Genomic DNA, 21,778 nt, shown 5'->3' with positions numbered 1-21,778 from the left:
GGGTTTATTTAGTTTGGAAAAGAGAAGACTGAGAGGGGACATGATAGCAGTTTTCAGGTATCTAAAAGGGTGTCATCAGGAGGAAGGAGAAAACTTGTTCACCTTAGCCTCTAAGTATAGAACAAGAAGCAATGGGCTTAAACTGCAGCAAGGGAGATTTAGGTTGGACATTAGGAAAAAGTTCCTAACTGTCAGGGTAGTTAAACACTGGAATAAATTGCCTAGGGAGGTTGTGGAATCTCCATCTCTGGAGATATTTAAGAGTAGGTTAGATAAATGTCTATCAGGGATGGTGTAGATAGTATTTGGTCCTGCCACGAGGGCAGGGGACTGGACTCGATGACCTCTCGAGGTCCCTTCCAGTCCTAGAGTCTATGAGTCTATGTCTGCCAAGTTCTGCCAGAGCTGAGTATGGAACAGTTGTTCTAAAAGGACTTTCAAGACTGGCAACTCCTCAGGCTAAATAGAATTATCTCCCACACCTGAATCCCAGCACATACATGGATATATACTGACCATATTGATATTTATGATGATCAGATCATACATTTATACACAAACTCTCATACACAAAATGTTACTATAATTACTTGGTTTGTATGAGAAATATCTATGATTTAAAATTATATGTATCATACAAATCTTGAGTGGCTTCAAGGGTAGTTTCCCTCTGTGTCCATTCTATTACTTACACATGACATATTGAGGGCAATAGCATGGTATCTGATGTTACATTAATTGCTTTAAACCAGTCACAATGACAGATAAATTCCAAAGGATTAATATTAACTACAGAAAAATTTGGTGTGTGTAAATGCATCGCATGATGAGAGACATAATATATTTACACATGTGCATACATGTGCAACTATGTGAAACATTAACTTTTTTCATTAAGATCTAAAATGTGATAGCTAAAGTAGAGAAATCAAGGAACATGCTGGAGATTTTTAAAATAGTCTTACCTGGCGAACAGCTCCAACCATTTCAGCACGACTGGAGAGTCTAGCAGCCAAACGATGTAGTACAGCAATATCCTCCAATAGCTTCTGGCAAGTTTCTCTGTGTTCATAGTGATGCCATAAGGCAGCTGAAGACTGAAGTGAAAGAATGCACCAAAACATCAAAGCATGGGATAAGAATTTTAGAGGCAAATATTCAGAGGGTGCACATTTGAAGTGCTGTTCCCACTGAAGTCAATGGAAGTCTCATTGCTAAAGGCCATGTACAACTTTAGAAACGTAACCTTTATAGTAATAACCATTTACAAATCTGTTTCCAAAACCCAAAGAATTCTTGAATTTGCAAGTGTAGTAGATGTCAACAAGTCTCTTCAGCTTTTCTAATTTCCATGATACATTCACATTTTGATAAGCTATCAACCCTTAACTTTTCAAGAACTCAGAAAGAAAAAAAGAGCAATAGCAAGCAGCATGACTTTCTCTAGTATTCCCTGCAAAAAACAGATAATCCCGTGGATAGGTGAGAAATGAATCAGAAATATCTGTATATACTAACTCAAATCACTTTGGTAATTTAGGCCCCAATTCAGGAAAGCATGTAAGTACATGATTTCAATGGGATTACTCACATAGTTAAGTTAAGCATGTGTTCATATGCTTTGCTGAATCAGGACCTTAATGAACAACTCTTTTCCTAATTCGTGACTGCTGTTCTCTGTAATATTTAGTTCTTTGTCACTTTATTTAAAAAAGAATGGCTCAAATCCCCCAAATTTCTATGTTCTATAGCATGTTTCAATGTCAAAGGGCTGCAGTAACTTCAAAGGGACACTTGAATCAGAAATAAACATGGATATCTGTGATTCAGATTTTATTTGTTTATGTAAATATACCTGAAAGAAAAACCTACATCTGTCATCATGAATATGACTTTTACACTATTACAGACCCCAAATATTCAAAAATCATGAAGTCAGGGGACTCCTAAATATCATGAGATCTATTTTTTAAGTCTCATGACATTAAACAAATGTGTGTGGGGGTTTTATGCACCATCTGGTCTTTGAGACTTTAGGTTACATTTTCAAGCTTTTTTATGCAACCATGTGGACTAAAACCTTTTTAAAAAATGAAAGCTGAGATTCTCATGTTATCAGTTGTCTTCGAGAGCTGGGGCTTTAAATAAAACATCAATATCATGAAGCTCCTGAAAGAATCATGGGAGTTGGCAACACTGTTCAATGGGCCTGCTCCTACAGAAATGAACAAGCAATGTTCCATTGAGTTCCAAAGGTGTAGACATAGGCCCTAATATGATCCATGTGTAATACAGGAACTCCCCTGGGCTAATTTGCCCCTTTGTCAAGGATCAAAACATTTGGAATAAAACTCTGCTTAGTAAAAATTAGACACATCATCTCAGGTTATATAAAGTAGCCATTTAAGTCCAAATTGTTCAGTGTGAACCGGAATGAGGAGGGGAAGTTAGCTACTTTTCTCCCGTGTTGTTAACATGATCCTTACTGTATCTCTCTCGAGTAAATGATTCTAAACTGAAATATTTGTATTACTACAAATGACTAATAGGCTGCATTTCAAAGCACCCTTATGCATTAGCTATAAAAATGTGTATGTACACAAAGGATTACTATAAATGAAGACATGAGATTTAATAGATCATCTCTGCTTACTTAAAGCTCTCTAAACAGCCAAGAACAGGGGAGAAAGCAGCAATACAACCCCCACATTTTTAGGTACAGATAATCCTCAAATGCAGTTTTGAAATCCCAATGAAAAAATGTAAACATCATAATCCTTGTTTAATTGTATCCTTCTTCAGTTTCATAACTTTGTGTGCCCTGCTTGCCAAATATAATAGGTGAATCTTGCCTTATGCTTTTTAACTATTTATCAACCCCAGATCAGTACATCATTCTGTCTACCTAATACTGTAGCTATCACCATGGTACCTAGGTCTCTGCTGCTTTTGCTGCACAAGGAATTTTGCAGTGTATTGTAATTTGACATATTTTGAAATAATTTGGCATTTCAGTTACAAAATCCAGGGAAAGCTGGAAAGTTGGACAAGAAAGGTAACTGCTGATAGCTGACAAACTTTTATTAGAAGCAGAAAACAGCCACCTTGGAAGCTATGTAAGAAGTGGAAAAGAGTCCAGGAACAACATATATTTTTACTGAGGGGGTTTCATTGACCCGAAAGGGGTCCTGTGGAAGCTCACTATTCCATTTCCCATGCCTCTTTTTAACACCTTCAGTAAGGCTTTACATCAAGCCATGAGCTTCAAGATATTGAAGAGTGAGCTGTCTTCAACACCTTTCAATATCATACCTAAACTGTCCATTTAGGTTTATTACCAAATGACAATAAGATCCCACCCCTGCTCTCCATGGCTAAATGCTCCATTGCAGTCCCAGAAATACTTCATTCCTGCAGTGTTCCCAGTCATGTCAGAATTTACATTGTGCCCTGCCCCCTTCTCTCACACTAGGGCTGAGCACAATTACAGGTCTTTTACTCCCCAAAGAGTGTGTGCGCGGTGGGGAGGGACAGTGCAATGCTCTCTACACTGCTGGCTTAAAGGGTGCCACAATAGCTGCAGTTCCTCTGCAGACTGGGGAGCTCCGGGAGGAAGTATGTCTATAAAAGCCACAGTCTTGCTCTAAGTCTGGAGGTTATCAAGCCTGGATATCTTTCTCTGATACCTACTTACAAGCTTTGATTGGTTGCCTTGTCATGGTGAAAGTAGTAAAGTAAAAGCGATAGAAAATGAAGTCTGTGAATCAAATTCACATCTGGTATTAGCAGGTGTATCTGCATAGACATCAGTGGAGTTTTACTGGTTTAAATGAGAAGAGAATTTATCCCTGTTTTCTTACCATAATGGCTGCTTTAAAGTTGTCCAGTTCCTTTTCAGTGTTCTCCTCAGTAAGATTTCTCTCCCTCTCCGCCTGGTTAATTCTAGATTCCAAGGTGTAACTATCATTTCTGAAGGCCAAGGAAAGTTGTACAAACACAGTCTGTTGGGGGGAGGGAAACAAAGGGCTTTTGTAATAAAGCGATTGTATACTAGAACTTTCTATTCTGGTAAAGAAATTACTGGTAAGATATGACTTGTCTGACTTCACTGGCAGTTTTGCCTAAGTAAGGACCACAGGATCAGCCCCCTCACATACAATACAATTAAATATTACATTATCTTTTGGAGATTATATTATTTTATTTTCAACTTCCTCTTTGAGATTAGTTATTATGTGTGCTGCAGTGTATCTTTTCCTCAATGTTTTCGGAAATACCAGCATAGTGTGACTGACGTGTAATGAAGGAATTAGACTACCTAACAGCATTATGTATCAGAATCACAAATGTCTGTTATTCAGCTGGACTGTCCCCAAAGGTCCCTAAGTTTTTTAAACAGGCAGTCTGTGCAAAGGAAATTCAGGTTTAAGCTCATGATTTACTAGAAATGTTTCTCTAGGACATAAACATCTGCTATAGCAGGCAGCAAAAGATTATCAACTGACATTTTCTTGAACCTGCTTTTGAGAGTATTTTCTTCTTTAAAAGATATTATTGCTTGTCACAAATCTAAAGCTTTTAGGCATATTCTTAAAAATAGCCTCAATTTTTTGGACGTTTAAAGTTTAGACCCATTACGGCTGACTTTGTGAAGTGCTGAGATCTCACGCTTCCAGCTGGCTGATCAGCACCCTCTCTAAGGTAGACTAAAAGGAACTTGGGACAGATCTTAGAACTTTTCCCTGAAGTAAAAATTATGTGGTTGGCCATGCTGCAACACAGGATGTGGCAGAGAGCTGTGAAGCCCCCTGGGGTTGACAAGGCTAGGAGGTATGTAAATAGGGAGGGATGATAAGATCCCAGCATCGGGAGGGATGATGGAAGGCCCCTGGTACATACTGAAATATTGTTATTACCTGCACTGCACAGGTACTCTGTAGGGAAGTGAATCAGTGATCAGATAAATTGACTGGTAAAGGATTTAAAGGACGTAGCAGAAAGGAAAGATTCGGGGCTCCTGTAACTGGCATGGCAGGGTGCCAGTTCCCCTCCTTTATAGACCACCTTACCCCTCATTTGAGGGGGAGGATGGTAAGGTCCCAAAAGCAGGTGGCCTGGGGACCAGGATGGGAAAGGGGGAGGGCTGATGGAAGCCCCCCATGGGCAACGGGTGAACCCCCACTTTGAGGAGGCTACTACTAGCCTGCCGGCCCTGCCCCTCCCACCCCAGACCCTGCCCCTTCCCCCTGCACGCTGCAGCCCCAAACCCCGCCCCCATAACAGGAGGAGCCCTGAGCACCCCCACCCTGCCCCGCAATCAGAGGAGCCCTGGCTTGCCCACCCCAGCAACCCTGGCTGGCCCCAGCGTCAGGTCAAGCTGCCCTCGAGCCAGCCCCAATGCCGGGCTGAGTCAAGCTGTCCCTCCCCCCACCAAGCGCTGAGCCACTCCCACCTGAGCACCAGGCCGAACCACTCCTATCCGCCCCCTGCCCGAGCCGCTCTCCCCCACCCCCTGCCTGAGTGCCAGTCCAAGCTGGCAGCCCCAGTGCCCGGCCGAGCTGCCTCACTCCCCCACTAGACCCCCATGCCTGCCGTTTGCTCACAGCGTCCCTCTTCAATCCCCTGCCCTCGAGGAGAAGTGATGCGGTGAGCAGTGGGACTTGGGGATAGGGCAAGTGAAGTGCAGGCAGGTAGGCAGGCAGCAACAGAAGCTGGTGGGTGGAGGGGCTTCAGGAAAGGGGCAGGGCCACCGTGGCCCAGGTGTCTTTTAGACTGCCCTGGCCTATTATAGCCACTGCCCATGCCTATAGATATATGTTGAAATGATCATGGAATTGCCTGTACTGAACACTTTTTATCTGCCACGTACTCCAAGACAGTCGTTAATAAAGTTGAGAACTAATAAAACCACATCCAGGGTTTCCTGTTCTCCTTCCCACATAGTTGGACGACAGCTGATTAGAGTTGTAAGTGATCTGCATCCTCTCTAAGTTACAATGTCCAAAGTTAGGTACTTTAAAATTGAAGCACTGTAAAAGCAGTGGTCATTCTTGAAAAACTGGGACTTTATATTTCACATAGATGTGACAAGAAGGTGTCACAATACCCCCAGTCAATACTATCCTTGTGCTGGTGGGTATTCCTGTTCACAACCATTCACATTCATGGCAGTTAACTGAGCACAGATAATTGCTAAATTATTCTGTAACAGACCAGCTATCCTTTCACTTCACAAAATTGACAGCATACTACAAAAGATACAAACCAACTCAGCAGAGAAAACACAGTAGTACCATGATAACTGAATTTTTAAATAAAAAATAAAATATAGAATTAAGAGCATAATCTGAATTATACATAACCAAGAACTTTCATGACAAATTCAAACTGGAAATAAGGCACTTAAACCCCTTCCCCCTCACCCCCCGCACCCCCAGCCCGGGAAAGGTGAGTAACCATTGGAGCAGTGTTTCTCAAACTTTTGTACTAGTGACCCCTTTCACATAGCAAACCTCTGAGCGCCACTCCCCTTATAAATTAAAAACACCTTTTTATATATTTAACACTATTATAAATGCTGGAGGCAAAGTGGGATTTGGGCTGCAGGCTGACAGCTCGTGACCTCCCCATGTAATAACCTCGGGACCCCCTGAGGGGTCCCGACTCCCAGTTTGAGAACCCATGCATTGGAGCAATTTACTAAAGGACCTGCTTGATTCTCCTTCACCTGAAGTTTTTAAATTGAGATTGAATATCTTTCTGTAACGAATGTTCTTATTCAACATAGAAGTTATGGTTTGTGTTATGCAGAGGTCAGGCCAGAGGATCACAGTGGTTGCTTCTGGCCTTGAAAAAAAAATCTATGAAGCTTGAGTTTTCTAAATTGCTTACCTCAACTTCTTTTTCAGTAAGTGGAGGAGAGCTGAAACAAACACACAGCATTTATTACATATTTTTTAAAAATGACTCATTTTTGGTAAAATTAAATTATAACTGCTTTAAATTTCAGGACAGTAATACTTAGGTACTGACAGAAATGTATTGTAACTGAGCTGTGCAGGTGGTACAGCAACATTACATTGTATCACCATGAGCATGCAAATTAAAATCGAGGGAGATGCTGCTGGGACAACTGACGGTTGAATGTATTATGTCTGGAATCAGTATCCCCAACCATCCTCCTCCTGTTAAGTGCTCAGGCAGCATGGTGATGAACACAGTATAAAAGCTTAGACAGATCAGCAGACAGAATTAGTTTCAAAGCACTTAAGCTGTACTGTGATCATTGGCTGATACTGTAGAATACATGTATCTCACAGAGTCTTGGAAGAATGACTGTTCTTACTGGATTTCATCTGCATCCAGATTGGAACCAGAAAATGAACCAGTGCTGGTTTGGGAGCTCACCTGATAACGTGAGATCATAACAGCTGCCATACTGGTATCCTGTCTCCAACAGTGGCCTGTATCAAAGCTTCAGGGGGAGTGTATAGAAGAGGGCAATTATGGAGGTTATGGAAGCTCCTTCACTGGAAGTTTTCAAAAGGAGGCTGGATAGCCATCTGTCTTGGATGGTTTGGACAACAAATCCTGTATCTTGGCAAGGGGTTAGACTATATGATCCTTGTATAAAAAAATAAAAATAAAAATGTATATGGAGATATACCTATCTCAGAGAACTGGAAGGGACCCTGAAAGGTCATTGAGTCCAGCCCCCTGCCTTCACTAACAGGACCAAGTACTGATTTTGCCCCAGATCTCTAAGTGGCCCCCTCAAGTATTAAACTCACAACCCTGGATTTAGTAGGCCAATGCTCAAATCACTGAGCTATCTCTCCCCCCCAATAAACCCACACGAAGAAAAATGGTGCAAATATGAACATTTCATGTAGTAAGATGCTGAGATACAGTCTGTTGTAACTGGCTAGGAGGCAACTGCAGCACAATAAAGCAGAGTTTGCTACAAGGATGATGAATATCAGCATGAGAAGTAGGAAGTGATACCAAATTTGATTCCACAAAATGCTACAGAGGAGCAGATTTAGGTAAGCCTGTTAGATTATAGGTGGGCATGACTAGTGACTGTGTCCACATTACCAGCGAGTTACAGAATTTTAATCCCCTGCAATTGTTTTGATACTTTTGAATGCTACCCAGAGTGTTTACATAAGTGAACAAACAAAGGCAATATCTGAAAGGAGTGGCAGTACTTCTTTCACCTACAGGTTGGGATGCTAATGATGGAAGAAGTGGTTGGCATGTGTAGTTGGTACTGTATGGGCAATATGTTTCTCAGCACATTGGAATGTTATTCACATTTTGTATGGAGTGTTAATCCCAAAGAGAAGTTAGCCTGTCTGTCATTTATGAGCAAGAGATTTTCTTGGTGAAGTGGAGCAGCATTAATATCTGGAATTGATAGCTATTCCCAAAAGGGGAGACCAGCACATCAATCATATGGGAAAAGACATTTCCTGCTGGAGGGCAAAGTGTTCATATTAGGGTTTGTTATTTTGGACAGATGTCTACTTCTTGGCAAGCTCAATAGTATTAAGCTCTTTGATTTGCAGTAGTATATGCAAGTAAAGTTCATTTATTGTTTTATCACTGTACTTTGTAAACAAATCATTTTCTTCGCTGATGTGGAGTTAGTTAATTTTGGAAAGAAGGAGTAAAAAGTGTGAGCATCTGCCAGTGTTACAGAACTGTTACAATGACCAGGAAATATCACTTCCTTAATTTGGACATGGAGACTCCAGCAAACATGCAGTACGGGTGCAAGGTCATTTATGAATTCATTCAATGGATTGGTTTTATTTAGTGGTTAAATTCTATTTTTCTGAATCTTGTTAGGTGTTTACCTCAGTACAACTCTAAATTATTTTGTCTTTGGCTACTCAATTGCCTTTGTCTTTACTAAGATCTTGCAGCTAAATAAATATTCTCTTACATGAAGTTTGTGTTACAGTGCATGTTTGCTGCACTGATCACAATGAATATTTTGCATGATTACAAATATGCTATAAAAATGCACAGAAGTATCTAGGAATGGTTTTGGTAAAATATTGGTTTTACATTACACACATTTTAGGTTTTCACTACTCAAAGCTGTAAAAACTTATGCAAAAACTCTGAGGCCAAATTCATTCTCTGTTGACCCCAAATGAGTTAAATGATGTATCCACTGGTTCGCAAGTATTGTGTTGGATTCTCCACCACCAATTTAAAAATCAATATTGAATATTTCTCTAAAAGATATACTTTAGGAATTACTTTGAGGAAGCCTCATACAGAAGGTCAGACTAGATGATCACAATTGGTCCTTTCTGGCCTTGAAATCTATGGATTAAAGGATGAAATTGGCCCAAGAGGTATTCTATTTGTAGGATGGAGAGTGTATGTAATGCTTAAAACAGGGAACTGGCAGTTAGGACTACTGCCTTTGTGTTTTTGACTCAGTGTGACCGTGGGCAAGTCACCTGGCACCGCACTATGCCTCATCTTACCTTAATGTAAAATGGGGACAATACTTAGTTACCTTACAGAGATGTTCTGTGACTCAATTCATATCAAGTTTATATAAAGCACTTCGAGATTCAACTGATTATGTGCTCAGTATCTAAAGATTTCAATTGTTTACAGTATACATTTCTGTGGAACTCTTGTGCCATAGAGCAAGACAGGTGGTGAATGAGAGCCTCACAATAGCTCTTTCTTCACTAAGCATCCACACTGCTTGGGACAGGACAATAGGTTTTAGCCAGATTGTTCCAGATTATGGAAACTGCATTAAAAATTATATAAAAGAGAATGTTAAGGTTGCTCGGTGAAGTGCTCAAAAATCAGGAAATCCAGTGTCAAGGCTATCCATATAACCTTATCTTTACCCACTTGTATATATGAATTAAAATATGGTTTTAAATACTAGGCCACATACTACAGAATTTGGCCATAATAATATTAACTTTGCCATTCTTTCTCCCACTGTGCAACGTGTATCTTGCCATATAGGCCATGAACGAGGCAAGAACTCTACAGATATTCCTTCTTAATTCACTGTACATCTTGTGCATACATGACTTTTATTGATTTGGTCTGGAATATACAGAGTACGTGCTACCTGTATGTACCAAAAGTAGTAGAAAAATGTATGGAATTCTACTATAGTATCTGAGAAACATTATATGATGATGCAATTAATGACTATTGTGGTACATAAGGAGAGCAGAATTAAGGTAAAGAGATACCTTTTACATTTTTGAGTGCCTAACTATGCAACTTTCAGGTTTTCTTAACATAGGGCCAGGTGTCCAATGATGTCTGCACAAATCTCCACGTTCCCATGTGGAAAGCATTTGTAGTAGTGTCTCCTGCTCTTGTCTCAGAACCCACAGGGAGTACACTGTGGGCTTGGGATCTGTGCAAGAAGGCTAGAAGTGGGACAAACTGGGGACAGGGTCATCTAGTCCCGTGTTGAGTGCAGATGGGGTAGACACAATATCCTCTTCCGATGGTGCTGCATACAGATTACCTCTGACAAGTAAGACAAGCTGTTATCTTTCCCATGGAGCTCCCTATGTGGTGGGGGAACTTCTTGCCCTTTAAAGGGGATCCTGGGTCAGCAATGACAAGAAGAGGTAGGATGGAAGGAGAATGAGACTCTAGAGTTGTGGCAGAGGGACAGAATCTCTGCATCAATGTCTCAGGCTGCTTGTAGATCCCCTGGGATCTGTGGAATTTGTGGGCAGGTCCTCCATCTAAATCTGCAGAGATTTAGCATTAATGCTGCCAAAGCAATGATCTTGGAGAAACTGGCAGAAGGGATTCCTTGCAGAGTTTTCCTTCCCCAGGTTTTATTAGGGCAAGGAGAGATCTGGCCCAAAAATATTGTTTCATTTTTTTGATGGAGGAAATACAAACATTTCCAATACCTACATTCAGGTCTGCCCGGGGGGCGCAAGTGGGGCAATTTGCCCCAGGCCCCACAGGGGCCCCCAAGAGAATATAGTATTCTATAGTATTGCAACTTTTTTTTAGGGAAGGGGCCCCTGAAATTGCTTTGCACCCTGAATCCTCTGGGTGGCCCTGCCTACATTTGCAGCAGCATCCTGGAAAACTAGGAGCTGTCAGACCATGAACAATCTGGTAAGGAATAAACATGAGGTGCAAGGTACAAATATAAGACATTTACAGAACTATGATTTTTTAATTATTTTTAAAATGGGTTCTCTTTTTTGTCATTTTAAGTGTTTGAGAAATGCATATATTTTCATAAGACTCTGCTGAGTAAATTTTAAGATATAACTTCAATCCCCCTTCCAAAAATCCTGATTCAGAAATCTCTACATACGGATTTCAGATGAGAGCAGAATTACATAATGTTAGTTCAGTTGAATCAACTATTTCTTTGATAGCAGACTTCCAACGGATGCTGGACCAATATCCTTAGTTAGCTTTTACCTTCCTGGCAGAGATTTATGCACACGGAGTTTTCGTAGCAGTACATCAGGAATATTAGGCATGACATCAGAGCTATTCTTTGACTCCTCTTCTTCAGCGGTGCACGGTATAGGTGAAGGCCCTGAGGACAATTTCATACAACACAATTAAGTCACTGTAAGAAGTCATGTGTTAATACAGAAATCAGCCTCCCATAGACATTTGGGGAGGGTTTTAAAAAAATATCCCATGTCAACGGAATTCTGCTGTTATTGAAGTCAGTGGAACTTTTACCATTGGCTTCAACGGGAATAGAGTTAGGTGAAAAGCTGAGTGCTTTTAAAACCCCATCCTTTTGTCTCCACAGTCTGAAACATGTACCTTATTTATCCCAATCATCAATTTATAACCCACCTTTGCCTCTGAACATATTGGAAAAGAGCAAATACTCTATTTTTCTAGGTGAGCATTTTCCTAGGAACCCCAGAAGTTGAACCAGAATAGACTGTTGGAACATCAAGTCCAGTGCCTTTGAGCTTTGTTAGTTGATCATAGCATTTTAGAATTTTGCATTAGATGTTTTATAACAAGGAACTGTCATTTATCAGATGATTTAAGTGCTATCTGGCCAAGATTATTGCTGGTGTAGAAAGTATACTATACTATATGGCTTCACTGTTCCCCCAAGTTGTGATGGATATATGATATCTAACTGATTTATATTACATGTTCATTTGCTACAAATGTGATAGAATAGTGATACTGAACTGTAGTCTTAACTTCTCTCATCTTCACTAGGACCAGTGGCTCTCAGTGTATTTCAGTCACTTTTTCTCATCCAACACAGGGTCTCACCCTTTTCCGTACCAGAAGCCCCCTACTACCTCTTTCCCATCTAGTGGTTAGCAATATGAAAAAGACAAGGTAATTACACTGCCCTGACAGCTGGTTGTGACCACCATGGACAAGACTCATTTCTAGAACATGAACACTTATAAATGAAGCTGGAAAGCCTATGAATACGCATGTTCACTTTATCTAGATAAATCCTCCCTGTTTAACTAACTCTTGGACTTGGGAAAAATGTAAGAGGTAGTAAGAAAAACTTCTGACCCTTTCAAAATGTGAATGATAGTAGTCGGAGTTGGCGAAGCTTAGTGGAGGCAGATTCTCTTCTAATTATACAACTAAATTTGTATTTCCTGTTTTCTGTACCTTTTTAATACTTAAAAATTGTCCAGCACCCACCTCAGCACTGTTGTGTATATGCCCTTAAGAATAACAAGCCTGCCTAATAAGTGTCTCCAATTTACTAGGTCTACTAATTTATTTAAAAGTCTATAGTTTTAAAGTAGTGTTTATCCCAAGATGACCAAGACAGACAACTTGACACTGATAAGATAAGATGGAGCCAAACTGTGTGATTCATAACAAAGGAAACTGTTGGCACCTTGGTTTTTACTATATGTTTTAGTAAAACATTATGCCACTTGGAAACATTACGTTAATTTCATTTCAATGTGAGGTAGTAAGAGGCTCTTTAATAAGTAAACTAAGGGTTCTGCTCTTCGTTGCTCTTGCTAGTGAGGTGAAGGAATTGATTTTTAAGGCTCTGGCTAGAGATTCTGATGTGTGGTTGGCTTCTAATTGTCCCTGCTATGCCTTAGACTTTGTGTGACACCTTAGACTTGCAGTACTATGTAAAATAATATGTAGAATTTCAGAACGTTTTCTTCTCAAAAGTTCTAGGTCTGCCAAATCTACATGTGTGAATTTTGAAAGGTAGCAATTATTCCAGCCCTGCAAACTTAGGTTTGCTGAAAATGACTATTTAAAGGTATATTAACAGGACTAAGAGACTACATCCACTAACTATCACTGCAACCAAGATCCCCTTAAAATAATTGTAGGGAAGGGGATTGTGTGTGTGTGGGGGGTGTGGATGGCAAGTTGTGTCTTTTATTCAGGCTGTGATACTATGATGTGATTTTCTGTGATGCTACAGTTGAAATCTCAACTGTTTTCCTGTGAAATTGAACCTTCAGGTTTTGACAGTGTCTTACTTAAGGAGTGCAAAGCAACAAAATGTATTTCACCTCCACTGCACTGTGCCTTCCTTCACCTGTCTCTACCCTTTGTGTAAGCCTCTTGATGTAGTCCAAGGTCTGCATGGGGAAAGGAGTAGAAACAGGGCAGGTGGGGTATGGGATTCATCATTCCCCTCTCCAGCACTGTGGAACTTAGTGAAAGAGATAATATAGCCTGGGTGTGCATTTATCTTCTCTACAGAGCATACCCCACTCTGAGGATCCTAAGAGCAGTAGCCACCTGGAGGAATCCATGGTACTGAAACGCCAATGGAATCATGTTGCTGGAGATCCCAAGTGGGTCTGGTGGGGAGAGGGAAGAAGTGGAGTCTCTGCTCACCCAGCCCTAACCTCCTGCAGGATCCAGGATAGCTGCCAGGTTTGGAGGTGAGTCCCACAACCTATTTTGCATATTATCCAGCACCCCTGACAGGATAATGTAGGAGAAGGGATGTTTGTCAGAGAATCCTTGCAGAAGTTTCCTTTCCCAGAGCCTTCTTCCCTGTTGGAAGGGATATTTACCACAGTTTGTTTTTCTCTTGTAATGATATTTAAAACTGAACTACAGAGTGCAGAAATATTTCGGATATTTAGAAATATTTCCTAACTGGGTGACTGAAGTTAGTAATGTCAATCCTTATTTAAAGCCACTATGTAAAAGGTGGCCTCTTTTTCAAAGGTGCTGAGCACCCAAAACTCCCATCCAAATAAATGGAAATTGTGAATGCGGAGCACCTCTGAAAAACCAGGCCACCTTTATGTTAGAGTTTTAAACACAGATTTAGATGACTGATTATAGGCACACAGGTTTGAAAACATTGGCCTCATCCTTTACAGTCCTGTCACTAATATTACTTTTACTCATTGGAACACATGTCACAGAGCAACATGGAACTCTCTTGAGGAAAGGGAAGGTCATTTGTTCATTTGAATGGTAGCCCCACATAAGGTAGTACATCTGATCACACAAAAAATCATGATACAGGAGATTAGTATAAGCATGTTGGTTCATCTATGCTACTGCCATCCACTTCCAAGGTGAAATCCTGGCTCATGTCAATAGGAGTTTTGCTGTTAACTTTGTTTGAGCCAGGATATCATGCCTTGTCTCCACCCTTCAAAAAGGATGTTGAAAAATTGGAAAGGATTCAGAAAATATCCACAAGATACTGCGAGAGAGATAAGAAGCTCAATCTAGTTTATCCAAGAAAAGGTTAAGGGTGACTTGATCACAGTCTATAAATGTCTACATGGGGAACAGAAATTTGGTAATCTAGCAAAGAGAAGCTATGGCTGTTTAATCTAGCATACAGAAGCATAACAAGGTCCAATGTCTGGAAGCTTAATCTAGACAAATTCTGGCTAGAAAGAAGGTGTATATTTTTAAACATGAGAATTATTAACCTTTAGAAGAACTTACTGGGAACATGATGGATTCTCCATTGCTTGAATTATTTAAATCAAGATTTGAGGTCTTTGTAAAAGATAAGAGCTAGTTCAACTAGAAGTTATGTGCTTGAAGAAAGAATTATTGGTCTGCATTTTGTAGGAGGTTGGACTAGATGTTCATAATGGTAGCTCTGGCCTGAAAACTTATGAATTAATGATGTTAATAGGAATCTTTGCATTTATTTCAATGGGCTTTGGATCACACCCGAAATGATTATGAGTCAAGCTTCGCTCACCTTCACTCTTACACAGATTCATCGATTATAAGATCAGAAGGAACAACTGTGATCATCTAATCTGACCTCCTGTATAACAAAGGCCATAGAGTTTCCCTGAATTAATTCCTGTTCAAACTAGAGGAAAATCATCTTTTATTTAAAATTGCCAGTGATGGAGAATCCACCGCCCCTCTTGGTAAATTGTTCCAATGGTTAAAATTTTGTACCTTATTTCTAGTCTAAATTTCTGTAGTTTCAACTTCCAGCAATTGGATTTTGTTATACCTTTGTCTGCTAGACTGAAAAGCGCATTTCTGATCCCCATGTAGGTACTTATAGATGGTGACCAAGTCACCCCTTAACCTTCTCTTGATAGCTAAACAGATTGGGATCCTTGGATTCTGCCACTATAAAGCATGTTGTTCAATCTTTTAATCATTCTCCTGGCTCTTCTCTGAATCCTCTCATAGAATCATAGAACTGGAAGGGACCCAAGAGGTCATCTAGTCCAATCCCTTGCACTCATGGCAGGACTAAGTACTAAGTGGCCAACCTGAGCCTGAGAAGGAGCCAGAATTTACCAATGTACATTGCCAAAGAGCCACAGTAATAAGTTAGCAGCCCCCCATCAGCTCCCACCCTCCCGCCCCCAGTGCCTCCTGCCCCATCAGCTCCCTCCTCCTTGTAATAACCTTTTATGTACTTGAACACTGTTATCTCCCCTCTCAGTCTTTCTAATTTTTCACCAGTGCCATAATACAGAGGCAATATAATCTACCCTCCTCTACTCAATACATCCCAGTTTATATATCCAGGGATTGCATTACGGCCACAGAATCACACTGGCAGCTCACATTCAGCAAGTTATACACCATGACCTCAAAATCCTTTTCAGAGTCACTGCTTCCTAGAAAACAGTCCCACATCCTGTAAATATAGCCTGAATTCTTTGTTCCTAGATGTATGATTTTACATTTGGCCGTATTGAAATGCATATTGTTTGCTTGTGCCCAGTTTATGAAGCATTTTGGATTGCTCTGTATCAGTGACTTGTCCTCTTAATTATTTACACTACATTTGTGTCATTTGTAAACTTTGTCAGCAATTATTTTGTGTTTTCCTCCAGATCATTGATAAAAAAATTAAATAGCATAGGACCACTAAATGATCCTGGAGAGACCCCATTAGAAACACACCACTTAGATGATGATTCCCCATTTACTGTTACTGTACTTTCAGTACATTCTCAAAACGTAACTAAACAACATTTCCTTGTATGTTATTTGGATAAAAAGACTGTGTGAAATAAACAAGTATTCCTTCCAGCTTGATGACATTGCACCTCTTTCCTGTTCAGCTGCTTCACTGAGTTCAGGCAGTTTAAGTCCAACTAAGTTTTGATTTCGCATCAGAATATGCTCCTGTTGAAAAAAATTGAAATATTTCTAAACAGAATAGTTAGATGTCTCAATTTAAATATCACAGCACTGGAAAACTAAGGTCAACATTATATTTCTGAAATACACGTATGTACATATTTATGAAGTATGCAAAAGGAATTAATTGTAGTCACGTATTAAATTGTATTAAATTGTATGACTCAATAACTCAGGTATAAAACACTTCAACCCATTTTATTTAGTAAAATTTCCAAACTAACGAATCTTCAATGTAGATTTATGGTCACAACTGTAGTTGCTCAATGCCTATAGAGATATGCAAAAGGCATTTATTTCTCTCATTCACTGAAGGTCAATTTCTCTCTATGCAAGTGGAAGAAAATAAAAAGTTCTAGATGTTGTTACTGCTACAATAATTCAGTGTAAAACTGATCCCAGGAAGGAGAGAGGGAAAAATGCAGAAAAGGACATTCAAGTGACTGTCACTTAGCCCAGTTGTCCACAATTCTTCACAATGAATTCTTCACAAAACCCGTTTTATGTTATTCCTGCAGGCTAGTGCTTCTCAGAGTTATTGCAGTCTATGGTGCCACTATGCTCCCAAGCAGAGGGGATTAAATTTTTCAAAAAATGAATTTAAATAACATTCTTCTCAAGTGTATTTATAAGTCATAAACACTGTCCTTTGCTAAAAAAGGTTCTTTGTTAAACCTAAAGATTAATCTCTTTTAACTTGAGTTTTGCCACATATCTAAGTGCAAATTTCCTGATTTCAGGTACTGATTCTGTTGCTTATAAATTTAATTTTATTTATTTTTAGGAATCTCTATGGCATTCACATGATCTGAGTACTTATTGAAAGAAATTGGTTTTCCAGTACATAATTCTACATCTTAAAATATGTAAACAACAAAAAGATGACTAATGGTCTGTCAGTTCTCAGTAATACTATGGAGTTAAATAACCTACTTTAAAATCTGATGTTCTTTCTTGTTTCCGTGCTGTGTTAACCTCGCATATAAACAGCTGGAGGTTTGCAAGAAGATACCTTGGTTATGTCATTGTAATTAAGAATCAGTGAAGGGTTTCTTTCAGCTCTAATGAAAGATTTACTGCAATTTAATTCTTCTTTGCAATACATATGTATCAGTTTGCTACTGTTCGTGGGTGGATTATCTTTTAAATTTCATGCATCTCTAACAATCACTTTAAAAAGCATGTACTTTGATGCTAAGATACCTACAATTATTAAGGAGATTAATTTTTAGACTTAAAAGACCAAATTAATCCTTTGTGTAGTTCCATTGTAGTCAGATTTACACCATTAAAGAAATTTGGCACAGCAGCTCTTGCACTGTCCCCATATGTATTTTGTCTGGGACACTTTTGCGTTAATGCACCAGACACTTTGAGAGTTTATCTGAGAAAGTGCAATTTCTTTTCTTTTCTTTTTTTTTTTTTAATCTTCATTATATCTTGTAAGCCAAGGTTTGGATCAAAGGCCAAAACCCTTTAAAATTACATTCTTTTATTTTTTACAGAAACACTCAAATGTGTTCAACACAGCTAAACAAAAGTGATCTTTTTAAAAAAGGGGTGTCTACAATAAGGACAAATAAGATACCATTGACTCCAGTGACAGACATGTAGGGGTATACCAGGGCAGAGTCAGACTTTAACAAAGTACAGTAACCAGGTATAAACTTTAGTTGAACCTTTGGATCCATATACAGTTCTCAGTCCACACACACCAAATTCTATTAACATATAAAGTCAGAGAATGTCTCGTTTTGAGGGAGAAATTCTGGAAGGAACAGAAAAATATAGCATATTGAAGAAAATGAAGTGCATAAGCAGAAGTTACATTCTTAAAGAACTTTTTTTTTTTACATAAGGTTTGTTGATATATCCTCAGGAAGGACAGCTTTTCACATCTAAATCTCTCTTTAGAGATTAAAATAGATTATTTCACTCCCAAGTATTACTTACAATGACAAGACAGTTAATCAGCTTCTTCCTGTTTACACGTAATGCACTATATCTAAAACTGAAATACCACTGTACTATGTGTTATGTTCACCTTTATATTAAAATAGAGGGAAACAACTAATGTTTCCCACACAGCCATGTGATAATTTTTTTTCCCATAAGACAGTTTCTGGGAACCAAGAAATGTGTATGTAACAGCAGCATGTGCGTTGTGAAGAGATTGCAGTTTCTATGGCACTGAGAATAAGAATACACTAGTTGAAAGGAATTTTAAAGCTACTCATTCAATAAATAGGAACCAAAAAATAAAAACATAATACTATGTTAACTTTGCTGTAATTCTTTCCATCTTTTAAGCATAAACTTTCTTGTAATTATAAAAATAGTGATAAAATAAGAAAATGTGACTGTTTCCTAGAGAACACACCAAGCCTAAAATGTAACAAAATGCTGCTTTTTTGTAGTTTGATTTTTATGTCCAAATGATAAACATTGTGTGCAGTGCATTGAAGCCGCTTTTTCAGAAGAACTATTTAGGAGTACCACTAACAGTATTCTCAATAAGGGCCTGATCCAAAGTCCACTGAAGTAAAGGAGACTTTTCATTGACTTCAGATGGACTTCAGATTAGGACCCAATTTTCTAAATATAACAGCTAAAGTTTTAGCTACGCATGTTCCATTAGTACTGAACTGTGTTTCGCATCCAATGACTTTTGTATCCAATCAAGAACATAAACCTCAGAGTGCTCAGAGTCCAGAATAATAACTGTATATTTTTTAATAAGTTCTTACTATGTAAGACCTAGAAAATGCACAGTTAGATGAATAATAATAGAATCAAAAGATTCTAGTCTGCATGGTCTCTTATGAGAAACAAAAAATGAAAAAAAATCTGTTTTCTTATATTTCACTATCCAATCTCCTCAATTCCATCTCTAAACGGCACAAAATTATTTTTTGCCGAGTCTATTACAGTGTAGAACTTTAATAAGTATTAATTATATAGTTTTGTGATGTACAAACACAGTAGGTCACATATAGGATATTGCAACATTATGTAACTTAGTGTAACAGTACATAATACTATTTATGTCCAGAAACTCACCTCTCTGAGCTTTGTCAATTTCTGCATTCGAACTGGTTGAACTTGTATTTGGAGATCTTTGAACGTTAATGTTTTAGTCAACTGATTGCTGGATTTATTACTAATGGCAAAGCTTTTATCTTCTTCAGGTGGTAATTTAAAAGGTGCCTTTTCTTGATGTCCAGGTTCTATGCTATCCCATGATACAGCTCGTACTAGAGGAGGGCGTGTTCCAGATGCTTTAAGTTCTGTTTTACAGGTAACTTTAGGGTCCATCAGTTCTGGGACAGAACTTTTAAATTTTGGGTCCATAGTACCTATGCCTGGTCCTTGTCGATACATTCTTAAAGGAAAGTCGTTTTCTTTTGATTTCTTAAGTAATGGTTTTCCATGTTCATTTTCACAGCTGTTTGTGCTTGTGTTAAGAGAAGTTTTGCCAGCATCACTGCCTGAAGGAGAGGATTTGGGTAAATTATCCATATGTGTAAGTGGATCAAAGTTTTCTTTTTGTGCAGAGAGTTTCTCTTTGGAGTTTTCAAAACTAGTGGAACGAGGAACCAACCTTCCCTGAGAAACCTTCCTCTGATCATTCTGCTTTCGATCGGTTAAACCTTTTGTGACATTCTGAAAGAAAAGGATATGTATAAAAGGTATGGAAACACTGTGTGTGTGTGTGTGTGTGTGAGAGAGAGAGAGAGAGAAAAAAGCTGGATTGCATTGTAAAGGAACACTTCTGTTTTCACTGCCATTTGCTTATAAATGCTTCATTGTAGGGAGTAGGGAGATTTTGAAAGACCCAGAAAGCAAGTAGGTGCTTGGAGGCACGTTGATGATCAATGGGAGATGGGTGCCTCTCATTTGTGCCTTTGAAAAAAAAAATCACACCCCCACTTCCAGGGTTCAATGCAGCTAACCTTACATCAGGCAAAACTCCCTACTGACTTCAGTGTAAGATTTGCCTGAGTAAGGGCTGCAGGATGAGGTCCATAAATGTGTCAAACAAGTAACCTTATACTGAAGCAGAAGATATATTATTGGCATGTCAATCTATCTGGTTTACAATGAATGATATTTTCACAAGAAATTTGTTGGAGCTCTCTGTAAGGAGAGCCTAAACAAGTTTAACCAGTTAAACCATGTCTGGTTTAACAGTACTTTAAGGGGCAGACTTCTTTATGTGTTTGAAAAGTGCCTACCACACACACACAAAATAAGGAAACAGAGTGAGCAAGGTGGGGTATTTAATTGTGAAGGTCCACTTCCCCTTTCACCACCATTTGCTTCTGTGAAATGACATATTATTACATTTTTAATTGATTACCATCACCATTTTTATTACTATTATTCTATCAGAGGATATCAAAGTGCTTATATGCATTTACCCCTACATCTCTCAGCATGATAACTTTCCATTATTCCCCCACCACCAATATATGAGCCTTCATATTTCCAGAGTTAAATCACATTATCTCATTTTCTCCCCATGTTTCTAATTTCTCTGGGTCCCTTTCTGTTATTTCTCTGTTTACTGATAATTGCAACTCCACCTAATTGAATATTATTGGAAAATTTCTTTAACATGGTGTTTACTCTCGCCTTCTGATTGCCAAAGGCTAGACTGGGCCTTTGCCCAATGCTCTAGTTGATGCATGAGAAGGAACTGTCGCAGTAAACACAGATTCTTCCTTACTCACCTATAGTTCACAGGAAGAAATGATCTGCACCACTCCTTTACTGGGTGCACATTACTTCCCCACCCCTCCCAGCATCTGCCAGCTCTGCTGTGGCCTGTGTGTTGGGGGTCAGAGCCAGGAATCTGCCTATTCCTTACTCACATGCCTGTAGGAGAAGAAGGGATGGAGGAAGTATGGGGCATGCACCCCATCCTCTCTTTACTGTGGTAAGGAGCACTATTGCTGAAATGCAGGGAACACAAATGCAGATGTTCAGGGTCATGTGTATTTGTGGAGGTGGGAATCTTCTTTCCTTTTATTCTCTTGCATGGCTGCATTAGATTGGGTTACAATATTGTTCTAAATGTTAACTATGACCCTGATTCTGCAACACTCAAGTCACATATATTCTAAATTTTCCTCACGTAAGTAGCTCA

At 39.1% G+C, this 21,778-nt stretch overlaps 1 protein-coding gene across 9 annotated transcripts in view; it reads right to left on the bottom strand.

The window, feature by feature from the left end:
• The window catches only part of MRVI1 (murine retrovirus integration site 1 homolog), a 133,130-nt gene that overhangs the window by 27,494 nt on the left and 83,858 nt on the right, over positions 1 to 21,778 (bottom strand). For all 9 annotated transcript variants that reach the window (XM_030560367.1, XM_030560365.1, XM_030560366.1 and 6 more), the window contains 6 exons: positions 19,690 to 20,292; positions 16,536 to 16,614; positions 11,461 to 11,581; positions 6,892 to 6,922; positions 3,861 to 4,001; positions 966 to 1,097 (listed from right to left, as the gene is read on the bottom strand). In XM_030560367.1, the coding sequence (XP_030416227.1) occupies positions 966 to 1,097; positions 3,861 to 4,001; positions 6,892 to 6,922; positions 11,461 to 11,581; positions 16,536 to 16,614; positions 19,690 to 20,292 (1,107 nt within the window). The remainder of the gene's footprint in view (positions 1 to 965; positions 1,098 to 3,860; positions 4,002 to 6,891; positions 6,923 to 11,460; positions 11,582 to 16,535; positions 16,615 to 19,689; positions 20,293 to 21,778) is intronic.

This window comes from Gopherus evgoodei, chromosome 4, assembly GCF_007399415.2.
Source record: "Gopherus evgoodei ecotype Sinaloan lineage chromosome 4, rGopEvg1_v1.p, whole genome shotgun sequence".
Classification (NCBI taxonomy): domain Eukaryota; kingdom Metazoa; phylum Chordata; order Testudines; family Testudinidae; genus Gopherus; species Gopherus evgoodei.
Note: the sequence above shows the minus strand (reverse complement) of the source record. Positions and strands in the feature narration are given on the sequence as shown.